At 43.7% G+C, this 12195-nt stretch overlaps 1 protein-coding gene across 1 annotated transcript in view; it reads left to right on the top strand.

Moving 5' to 3' along the window:
• LOC138854542 (zinc finger protein 2-like) overlaps positions 1–12195 on the top strand; it is a 65717-nt gene that overhangs the window by 22874 nt on the left and 30648 nt on the right. The window contains exon 3 of the mRNA XM_070098400.1: positions 11935–12071. Coding sequence (XP_069954501.1) covers positions 11935–12071 — 137 coding nt within the window. The remainder of the gene's footprint in view (positions 1–11934; positions 12072–12195) is intronic.

Here is a 12195-nt window from a genome sequence, read left to right as displayed (position 1 = left end):
TTTGCTGACATGTGGCTCACGGGCTGCAGTTTGCTGACATGTATCTCGCGGGCTGCAGTTTGCTGACATGTGGCTCGCGGGCTGCAGTTTGCTGACATGTGGCTCGCGGGCTGCAGTTTGCTGACATGTGGCTCGCGGGCGGCAATTTGCTGACATGTGGCTCGCGGGCTGCAGTTTGCTGACATGTGGCTCGCGGGCTGCAGTTTGCTGACATGTGGCTCGCAGGCTGCAGTTTGCTGACATGTGGCTCGCGGGCTGCAGTTTGCTGACATGTGGCTCGCGGGCAGCAGTTTGCTGACATGTGGCTCGCGGGCTGCAGTTTGCTGACACGTGGCTCACGGGCTGCAGTTTGCTGACATGTGGCTCGCTGGCTGCAGGCTGCAGTTTGCTGACATGTGGCTCGCGGGCTGCAGTTTGCTGACATGTGGCTCGCGGGCTGCAGTTTGCTGACATGTGGCTCGCGGGCTGCAGTTTGCTGACATGTGGCTCGCGGGCAGCAGTTTGCTGACATGTGGCTCGCGGGCTGCATTTTGCTGACATGTGGTTCGCGGGCTGCAGTTTGCTGACATGTGGCTCGCGGGCTACAGTTTGCTGACATGTGACTCGCGGGCTGCAGTTTGCTGACATGTGGCTCACGGGCTGCAGTTTGCTGACATGTGGCTTGCGGGCTGCAGTTTGCTGACATGTGGCTCGCGGGTGGCAGTTTGCTGACATGTGGCTCGCGGGATGCAGTTTGCTGACATGTGGCTCACGGGCTGCAGTTTGCCGACATGTGGCTCGCGGGCAGCAGTTTGCTAACATGTGGCTCGCGGGCGGCAGTTTGCTCACATGTGGCTCGCGGGCCGCAGTTTGCTGACATGTGGCTCGTGGGCTGCAGTTTGCTGACATGTGGCTCGTGGGCTGCAGTTTGCTGACATGTGGCTCGTGGGCTGCAGTTTGCTGACACGTGGCTCACGGGCTGCAGTTTGCTGACATGTGGCTCGCGGGCGGCAGTTTGCTGACATGTGGCTCGTGGGCCGCAGTTTGCTGACACGTGGCTCGCTGACATGTGGCTCGCGGGCTGCAGTTTGCTGACATGTGGCTCACGGGCTGCAGTTTGCTGACATGTGGCTTGCGGGCTGCAGTTTGCTGACATGTGGCTCGCGGGCTGCAGTTTGCTGACATGTGGCTCGCGGGCGGCAGTTTGTTGACATGTGGCTCGTGGGCTTCAGTTTGCTGACATGTGGCTCGCGGGCGGCAGTTTGCTGACATGTGGCTCGCGGGCTGCAGTTTGCTGACATGTGGCTCACGGGCGGCAGTTTGCTGACATGTGGCTCACGGGCTGCAGTTTGCTGACATGTATCTCGCGGGCTGCAGTTTGCTGACATGTGGCTCGCGGGCTGCAGTTTGCTGACATGTGGCTCGCGGGCTGCAGTTTGCTGACATGTGGCTCGCGGGCGGCAATTTGCTGACATGTGGCTCGCGGGCTGCAGTTTGCTGACATGTGGCTCGCGGGCTGCAGTTTGCTGACATGTGGCTCGCAGGCTGCAGTTTGCTGACATGTGGCTCGCGGGCTGCAGTTTGCTGACATGTGGCTCGCGGGCAGCAGTTTGCTGACATGTGGCTCGCGGGCTGCAGTTTGCTGACATGTGGCTCGCGGGCAGCAGTTTGCTGACATGTGGCTCGCGGGCTGCAGTTTGCTGACATGTGGCTCGTGGGCTGCAGTTTGCTGACATGTGGCTCGCGGGCGGCAGTTTGCTGACATGTGGCTCGTGGGCCACAGTTTGCTGACACGTGGCTCGCGGGCGGCAGTTTGCTGACATGTGGCTTGCGGGCTGCAGTTTGCTGACATGTGGCTCGCGGGCTGCAGTTTGCTGACATGTGGCTCGCGGGCCACAGTTTGCTGACATGTGGCTCGCGGGCTGCGGTTTGCTAACATGTGGCTCACGGGCTGCAGTTTGCTGACATGTGGCTTGTGGGCTGCAGTTTGTTGACACGTGGCTCGCGGGCGGCAGTTTGCTGACATGTGGCTCGCGGGCGGCAGTTTGCTCACATGTGGCTCACGGGCCGCAGTTTGCTGACATGTGGCTCGTGGGCTGCAGTTTGCTGACATGTGGCTCGTGGGCTGCAGTTTGCTGACATGTGGCTCGTGGGCTGCAGTTTGCTGACACGTGGCTCACGGGCTGCAGTTTGCTGACATGTGGCTCGCGGGCGGCAGTTTGCTGACATGTGGCTCGTGGGCCACAGTTTGCTGACACATGGCTCGCGGGCGGCAGTTTGCTGACATTTGGCTTGCGGGCTGCAGTTTGCTGACATGTGGCTCGCAGGCTGCAGTTTGCTGACATGTGGCTCGCGGGCCACAGTTTGCTGACATGTGGCTCGCGGGCTGCTGTTTGCTGACATGTGGCTCACGGGCTGCAATTTGCTGACATGTGGCTTGCGGGCTGCAGTTTGTTGACACGTGGCTCGCGGGCGGCAGTTTGCTGACATGTGGCTCGCGGGCGGCAGTTTGCTGACATGTGGCTTGCGGGCCGCAGTTTGCTGACATGTGGCTCGCAGGCTGCAGTTTGATGACATGTGGCTCGTGGGCTTCAGTTTGCTGACATGTGGCTCGCGGGCTGCAGTTTGCTGACATGTGGCTCGGGGGCTGCAGTTTGCTGACATGTGGCTCACGGGCTACAGTTTGCTGACATGTGGCTCGCGGGCTGCAGTTTGTTGACACGTGGCTCGTGGGCGGCAGTTTGCTGACATGTGGCTCGCGGGCAGCAGTTTGCTGACATGTGGCTTGCGGGCCGCAGTTTGCTGACATGTGGCTCGCTGGCCGCAGTTTGCTGACATGTGGCTTGCGGGCTGCAGTTTGCTGACACGTGGCTTGCGGGCTACAGTTTGCTGACATGTGGCTCGCGGGCTGCAGTTTGCTGACACATGGCTTGCAGGCTGCAGTTTGCTGACACGTGGTTCGCAGGCTGCAGTTTGCTGACATGTGGCTCGCGGGCTGCAGTTTGCTGACACGTGTTAGGACATAGTCTTTTTAGAGGTGTCAGAACCAGGTTCAAATTCAAATCCAAATTTTATTTCTTTTTATGCATTACAAAAATAATGTAGTTTCCATGTAATAAAACATTGTAGTAAGACATTGTTATTTATAAAACATTAAAACATTGGTGGGCAGAAAACATTGTAATAAGATTGGTGGGTAGAAAACATTGTAATAAGATTGGTGGGTAGAAAACATTGTAATAAGATTGGTGGGCAGAAAACATTGTAATAAGATTGGTGGGCAGAAAACATTGTAATAAGATTGGTGGGCAGAAAACATTGTAATAAGATTGGTGGGCAGAAAACATTGTAATAAGATTGGTGGGCAGAAAACATTGTAATAAGATTGGTGGGCAGAAAACATTGTAATAAGATTGGTGGGCAGAAAACATTGTAATAAGATTGGTGGGCAGAAAACATTGTAATAAGATTGGTGGGCAGAAAACATTGTAATAAGATTGGTGGGCAGAAAACATTGTAATAAGATTGGTGGGAACAAAACATTGTAATAAGATTGGTGGGCAGAAAACATTGTAATAAGATTGGTGGGCAGAAAACATTGTAATAAGATTGGTGGGCACAAAACATTGTAATAAGATTGGTGGGCAGAAAACATTGTAATAAGATTGGTGGGCAGAAAACATTGTAATAAGATTGGTGGGCACAAAACATTGTAATAAGATTGGTGGGCACAAAACATTGTAATAAGATTGGTGGGCACAAAACATTGTAATAAGATTGGTGGGCACAAAACATTGTAATAAGATTGGTGGGCACAAAACATTGTAATAAGATTGGTGGGCACAAAACATTGTAATAAGATTGGTGGGCACAAAACATTGTAATAAGATTGGTGGGCACAAAACATTGTAATAAGATTGGTGGGCAGAAAACATTGTAATAAGATTGGTGGGCACAAAACATTGTAATAAGATTGGTGGGCAGAAAACATTGTAATAAGACACTGGTAGACACAAAACAAAGCCATTATTATGCAGTGCATTTTGGACAAACTAATCCTAGTGCTGAAAGACTACCTAAGAATTAGACACAGACTCTCCACAGTCACTGTGGAGAGTTTGAGACATAGTTACTGGAAAGTTTGAGACATAGTCACTGTGGAGAGTTTGAGACATAGTCACTATGGAAAGTTTGAGACATAGTCACTGTGGAGAATTTGAGACATAGTCACTGTGGAAAGTTTGAGACATAGTCACTGTGGAGAATTTGAGACATAGTCACTGTGGAAAGTTTGAGACATAGTCACTGTGGAGAATTTGAGACATAGTCACTGTGGAAAGTTTGAAACATAGTCAATGTGGAGAGTTTGATATGTAGTCACTGTGGAGAGTTTTGTAGACTTGTTATCAAAGTTTTGGCTACCTCTCTCTTGTATTAATGTAAAATAATGAATAATTAAAATTTACCACTCCATAACGTCTGTCTAGTTTTAAGTAGTGTGTAAACATTAGGATTAGTCTGTTTGAAATACTCAGGCTTGTTAATGTCATTGTTTGTACCTAACAATATTATTCAATTTCAAAGTTTATTCTCTATAAGGATTACAATGCTGAGTTTACAGAATTTAGTTATTGTATTGTTTACATGCAGTAAAATAATAATTACAGAGTGTACCACTAGAACACCTAGCATGGCTAGGCATTTCGGGCAGACTTAAATTAAATCTTAAGTTTAAAATATTACAAAATTATGAGGTAAGTTGGTATTATGGCTAAGTGACTAAATACTAGTTTGTGAGTTTAGCAATGTGAATGCTTTTGTTTTGGCACTATACATAGTTTCAGTATTGGAGTATCACAGGCCAACTTATGACTAGTTAAGATTCATTATTTTGAGATTGAGATTGATATTTCTGTTTACGGTCAAATGGGTGAGTGAGTATAAGTGTTAACCACCAGGTGGTATTCGTGTAATTAGTTGACAGGGTGTATCAGGGAGATACGATGTTTTCTGATGGTAGTTTTGAAGGTGATGAATGTGTCTGCAGTTTTAGAATTTTCAGGTAGGGTGTTCCAGATTTTAGGGCCTTTGACATACATTGAATTTTTGTAAAGGTTTAGTCGGACACGGGGAATGTCATAGAGATGTTTGTGTCTGGTATTGTGCCTGTGGGTTCTGTCGCAACTATCAAAAAAGCGTTTTAGGTCAAGGTTACTATTGGAATTTAAGGTCCTGTAGATGTAGATTGCACAGTAGTAAGTGTGGATGTACTGAACAGGGAGTAAGTTTAGATCTATGAAGAGTGGGGGGGGGGGTGTTGCCAGGGATGGGATTTAGTGATTATTCTTACTGCGGCTTTTTGTTGGGTTATTATTGGCTTTAGGTGTGTTGCTGCAGTTGAACCCCAAGCACATATAGCATAGGTGAGGTATGGATATATAAGTGAATGGTATAGTGTGAGAAGGGCAGTTTGCGGCACGTAGTATCGTATCTTGGAGAGGATCCCAACTGTTTTGGATACTTTTTTGGTTATGTGTTGGATATGGGTGCTGAAGTTCAGGTTGTTGTCGAGGTATAGGCCTAGGAATTTGCCCTCATTATGCCTGGCAATTAGAGTGTTGTCGATCTTAATGTTAATTTGCGCATCTCCTGCTCTGCTACCAAACATAATGTAGTAGGTTTTGTCAGTGTTAAGCGTAAGTTTATTGGCTGTCATCCAAGTCGATATTTTGATCAGCTCCTCATTAACAATGGTGTTGAGGGTGGCAAGATTAGGGTGAGAGATGACATAAGTCGTGTCGTCAGCAAAGAGAATGGGGTTCAGGTGTTGAGATACGTTTGGAAGATCATTGATGTATATGTGGAAGAGCAGGGGACCAAGGACACTTCCCTGCGGAACTCCAGTATCAAGTGGCTGTGTTGTTGATGCTGTCTTTAATGGTGACATACTGATACCTATTAGTAAGGTAAGATTTGAAATATGCAAGCGCATGGCCTCTTATACCATAATGGTCAAGTTTGTGGAGTAGGATGCCGTGGTCTACTGTGTCAAAAGCTTTTCTTAGGTCAATAAAAATTCCTAGTGGATATTCCTTATTTTCCAATGCTGTGTACAGCAGATCTAGCATTTTTATGATTGCATCGTTAGTGCTTTTATTTTTCCTGAATCCAAATTGGCAGGGGTTGAGTATGTTTTGTGACGTTATAAATGAATATAGTCTCCTGTGCACGAGTTTCTCAAAGATTTTGGATAGCAATGGTAAGTTGGATATTGGCCTATAATTGTTTAAATCTGTAGGGTCACCACCTTTATGTATTGGTGTAACCCTTGCTGTCTTGAGTAGTTTCGGGAAGGTGCTAGTTTCTAGTGACTTGTTAAAAAGTAATGAGATAGCATGCGAGAGGACATGGGCCGCTCTCTTGTACAATAATGGTGGGACATGAGACAAATTCTCTGAGTTATTTTTAAGTGACTTTATAATCTCGGTGACTTCCATGGGCTCAGTTGGAGCAAGATAGAAGGAATTTGGGAAATTCCCATCTAGGTAGTCCCCGGCATGGGCATTGGTGCGTGGGATTTTATTGGCGAGATTAGAACCTATGGTTGAGAAGAAGTCGTTTATCTTGTTAGCTGTGTCAGTGGGAAGCAGTGGTGTTTCATTAGGTTTAGTTAGGGCAATATTCTTGGTTTTTTTCAGTTTTTGGGTCCCTAGAATCTGAGAGAGTGTTTTCCAGGTCTTTTTTATATCTCCTCTAGTGTCTGTGAATCTACTGGAGTAGTATAGTTGTTTGGCTTTCTTTATTACTTTGGTGAGGACTGATGAATAGTGTTTAAGAATATAAGAACATAAGAACATAAGAAAGGAGGAACACTGCAGCAGGCCTGTTGGCCCATACTAGGCAGGTCCTTTACAATTCATCCCACTAACAAACATTTGACCAACCCAATTTTCAATGCCACCCAAGAAACAAGCTCCGATGTGCAAGTCCCTCTCAAATCCAACCCCTCCCACTCATGTACTTATCCAACCTAAATTTGAAACTACCCAAAGTCCTAGCCTCAATAACCCAACTACGTAGACTGTTCCACTCATCAACTACCCTATTTCCAAACCAATACTTTCCTATGTCCTTTCTAAATCTAAACTTATCTAATTTAAATCCATTACTGCGGGTTCTCTCTTGGAGAGATATCCTCAAGACCTTGTTAATATCCCCTTTATCAATACCTATCTTCCACTTATACACTTCGATCAGGTCTCCCCTCATTCTTCGTCTAACAAGTGAATGTAACTTAAGAGTCTTCAATCTTTCTTCATAAGGAAGATTTCTAATGCTATGTATTAATTTAGTCATCCTACGCTGAATGTTTTCTAATGAATTTATGTCCATTCTGTAATATGGAGACCAGAATTGAGCTGCATAATCTAGGTGAGGCCTTACTAATGATGTATAAAGCTGCAGTATGACCTCTGGACTTCTGTTGCTTACACTTCTTGATATAAATCCCAGTAATCTATTTGCCTTATTACGTACGCTTAGGCATTGCTGTCTTGGTTTAAGGTTGCTGCTTACCGTAACCCCCAAGTCCTTTTCGCAATCTGTATGGCTAAGTTCTACATCATTTAACTTGTAAGTGCTAGGGTTATGGACACTCCCGAGCTTCAGAACCTTGCATTTATCTACATTGAACTGCATCTGCCACTTTTCTGACCAAGAGTAGAGTTTCTCTAAATCCTCCTGAAGTTCCTTAACATCTACGTTTGAATCAATTATCCTACCTATCTTCGTGTCATCGGCGAATATCTTTGTGTATTAAGCCCTGTCTATATTGCTTTTCATATTGGTGTTTCTTATCAATGGATTTCAGAATGGTGCTGGTTAGCCATGGGCAACCAAGCCGTTTGTTTGTGATCTATTTCGTTTTTATAGGACAATGTTTGTTTTATAGTCTAAGTAATTTGTTAAGAAAAATGTCTGTCCAGTCGTCAATACCATTGGCCTTGGAGAATTCTGTAGGCCAGTCAACAGTCTCTAGGTCAGCTGTGAACTTCCTTATTGAGGCCTCATCATGGAGTCTACATGAAACTTTGTTGTATTCAAATGGTGGTTTACTAATGTTTGTCAAGAGGAAGGTAGGGTAGTGGTCTCTAGTGCTATCTGTGATTATCCCTGATTTAAGGGGGGCTAGTATATTGGTCCATATGTGGTCTATTATGGTTGCACTCGTTTCAGTGAGCCTGGTTGGTTTAGTTATTGTTGGTATGAGAAGTGTGTTGTTCATATTGTTGATGAAATCAGTTACAGGCTGATCATCTAGTAGGCCAAGGTTGATGTTGAAGTCTCCAGCTAAGAGAAGGTGGTGCTTATTCATTTCTCTGTTTGTTATTAGTGCCTTTACTTTCTCACTGAAATTTGGGATGTTTGTGTGGGGTATCCGGTAAATGGCACCGATTGTTATAGGCGTCTTAAGGTTTTTCACAGTAAAATTAGCAAAAATGTATTCTCCATATTCATCACTAAAGCAAGTGGTGCTAATACAAGATAATTGGTTAGAGTAATAGATTGCAATACCACCCCCAACTTGGTATGGTCTGCAGTTGTGGATTGCTGTGTATCCTGGTAGAGGGTAGATATCTATTATGTCCTGCTTAAGCCAGGTCTCAGTAAGAATAATGCAGGAGAAGGGTGTCTTTAGTGATTCAAGGAGTGCCAGGAGGTCATCATAGTGTTTGCTTAAGGACCTGATGTTGTAGTTAAGTACTGATAGACTTTTAGCATTGTTTAGGATAGTGCTGGCTTGTGTTGCTGTGTAATAAAGGCAGTTACTTTCCAGTAGGTTTTGATTGTGTGTCAGATTATGGAGGTTTAGATCAGGGTCAACGTGATCAATCATCTTCTAGGTTTAAATTATGGTTATTTATATCCTGAGTTGTGGGTTGAGTTTTAGTACTGATATCTGTAGTGGTGGGAAGTTTGGACAAGTATATAGCTATAGCATTTTGGTCATGTAGAGTATAGTCACTAATACACATAATGGAGTTGGTGTTGTCTATGTGTTGTGCTGGAATGAGCTAAAGTACAACTAGGTATAAACTAATAATATAAAAATACAAATTAAAAATAGCACAAGACTCTCACTTGTAATTGCACTAAGGTCTAATGTAATGACTTTGGTATAGTCTATGTATTGAGCTAGAATGAGCTATAGTACAACTAGGTTTAATCTAATAATATAAAAATACAAATTAAAAATAGCACCAGACTCTCACTAGTAATTACACTATGGTCTAATATAATGAATTTGGTATTGACTATGTATTGAGCTAGAATGAGCTATAGTACAACTGAGTTTAATCTAATGATATAAAAAAGGCACAAGACTCTCAATTGTAATTGCACTAAGGTCTTGTATAAGTTGTTTACAAGAATTAGAGTATAACTAGATTTAAATTGACAAGATAAAATATGCAAGTTAAGGTAGCAAAATAATAAAAAAAAGTAGAAAAAAAAAATATATGAGGTAGTTGGTAATAAATTAGACACATGTGCAACTCCTGGGTATCTTTATTGAGGAAATGTTTCGCCATACAGTGGCTTCATCAGTCCATACATAGGAGAAACTTGAAGAACAGGAGGAGAATGAGGTAATCAGTCCCTCAACCTTGAGTCGATGTGGTCAGTCCATCAATCTTGAATAGAATACGGCATATGTGCGGAGAAGCAGCTAATAAACCGTAGGCAGGAGAGGTGCAGCAGATGTAGGTGGTGTCACATTTGTTCAATGTGGAAGTAGGTCGTGCCCAAGGGTTAGGCAAGCGAAGAATTCCCAAGTATTAAGATCCCAAGAAGTTGCAGTGTCTGACAGGATTGTAGATGAATGGCTCAGGGAACCGACACGTTGATAAATTAGACACATATGCAACTCTTGGGTATCTTTATTGAGGAAACGTTTCACCACACAGTGGCTTCATCAGTTCATACATAGGAGAAACTTGAAGAACAGGAGGAGAATGAGGTAATCAGTCCCTCAACCTTGAGTCGATGTGGTCAGTCCATCAATCTTGAATAGAATACGGCATATGTGCAGAGAAGCAGCTTATAAACCGTAGGCAGGAGAGGTGCAGCAGATGTAGGTGGTGTCACATTTGTTCATTGTGGAAGTAGGTCGTGCCCAAGGGTTAGGCAAACGACGAATTCCCTTGGGCATGACCTACTTCCACATTGAACAAATGTGACACCACCTACATCTGCTGCGCCTCTCCTGCCTACGGTTTATTAGCTGCTTCTCCGCACATATGCCGTATTCTATTCAAGATTGATGAACTGACCACATCAACTCAAGGTTGAGGGACTGATTACCTCATTCTCCTCCTGTTCTTCAAGTTTCTCCTATGTATGGACTGATGAAGCCACTGTGTGGCGAAACGTTTCCTCAATAAAGATACCCAAGAGTTGCACATGTGTCTAATTTATCAACGTGTCGGTTCTCTGAACCATTCATCTACAATATTATGTAATGTGTAAATCACACATTATTATTAAATGTAAAAAGAAAGACTTTTGTTTTCCTTCTTGGCCATATTGTATACTATGCAGAGAAATAAAAAAAATTGAATTTCAGTTACACTTTTTTGGGTCTTTCCATAATAATAATAATCTGTATGGATGGAGTGTGCGCTGAGGCAGAGTATATTGCTGGTCTTGCAGCTGAGTTTGACAGGTTTGGGTGTCGTTAGCCTTTGCTTACATTTGGTGCAGTGGACTCTTGTCTCTGCATTGGCTGCTGTGACCCCAGTTTAACCCTTTCAGGGTTTCGGACGTACTGGTACGGCTTATGCACCAGGGTTTTTGACGTACTAGTACACCTAAATTCTAGCGCCCTCAAATCTAGTGAGAGAAAGCTGCTAGGCCTACATATGAAAGAATGGGTCTATGTGTTCAGTGTGCGCAGTATAAAAAAAAATCCTGCAGCACACAGTGCGTAATGAGAGAAAAACTTTGACCTTGTTTTTTGATTAAAACAGCGACTTTGCACTGTACATGTATTTTCGTATGGTATTTATTGTTGTATTCTAGTTTTCCTGGTCTCATTTTATAGAATGGAAGACATATTACAGAAATTGAGATGATTTTGACTGGGTTTATAATGAAAAGCACCTTGAAATTGAGCTCAAAGTAGCAGAAATATTCGATTTTTACCAAAGTTCAAAAGTAAACAAATCATGCTAAGTGTCTAATACACATCAACTGGTGAGTCTAATATTCTTTCACAAGTGCGCTGATATTATTTATACCATTTCTACACTAATGCAGTAGTCTGCATAACAGTAAAGCTTCTATTTTTTGTGAGAATAAAAATTCAAAGTGGAAAGCAAAAGAATGTAAGAGGGGCACGGGAATGTGACTAATGAACAGAGGAAATGTTATTTTAGTGCCAGGAATGTCTTGTTTATTCTGGACCCTATTTGGAAATTGGCATCTTTTGAATTTTGTGTGAAATTGGCAAAATTGCTAAATTCTGACCACTGTATTGGATAGTTGAAATCGGTAAATGAGTGGTTTCTTGTACTCATTTGATAGAAAAAATGGAGTTCTAGCAAAATTTTTATGTTTTTTGTCAACTATTACACTGGAATTGGCCGAAAATAGGGCTCAAAGTGGGCAAAATCGCCAATGCGTAAACATTGTCGAGACCACTAACTTCGTGAGAGCATAATTCTGTAAGTTTTCCATCAAATTTCATACTTTTGGTGTCATTATGATCGGGAAAAGATTCTCTATCTTTTCATAAGAAAAAAATAATTTTTTTTTTTTTTTTAAATTTGGGCGACCCTGAGGGGACCAGGGGACCCTGAAAGGGTTAAAAAATGTCTCTGCACTGGCTGGCAAGACCCCAGTCTCAAAAAGAGACCGAGTTGTTTTCCAAGTTCTCATTATTGTGTATTTCGACAGGCTGCTCTCAACTCTCCGCAGGTCTCCGGCAAGAAAAAACGAGGACGGAAAAAGAAGATCCAGCAGTGTGAGACCTGCAGTGAGATTTTTAATTCACGTCCAGCTCTCACTTACCACATTGCCACCAAACACTCGAGGTGAGGCTTATGTATGTCGCCAAGCACTGGAGTTGAGGCTTATGTATGTCACCAAACACTTAAGGTGAGGCTTATGTATGTCGCCAAGCACTGGAGTTGAGGCTTATGTATGTCACCAAACACT

This window comes from Cherax quadricarinatus, chromosome 62 (assembly GCF_038502225.1).
Source record: "Cherax quadricarinatus isolate ZL_2023a chromosome 62, ASM3850222v1, whole genome shotgun sequence".
NCBI lineage: Eukaryota > Metazoa > Arthropoda > Malacostraca > Decapoda > Parastacidae > Cherax > Cherax quadricarinatus.
Note: the sequence above shows the minus strand (reverse complement) of the source record. Positions and strands in the feature narration are given on the sequence as shown.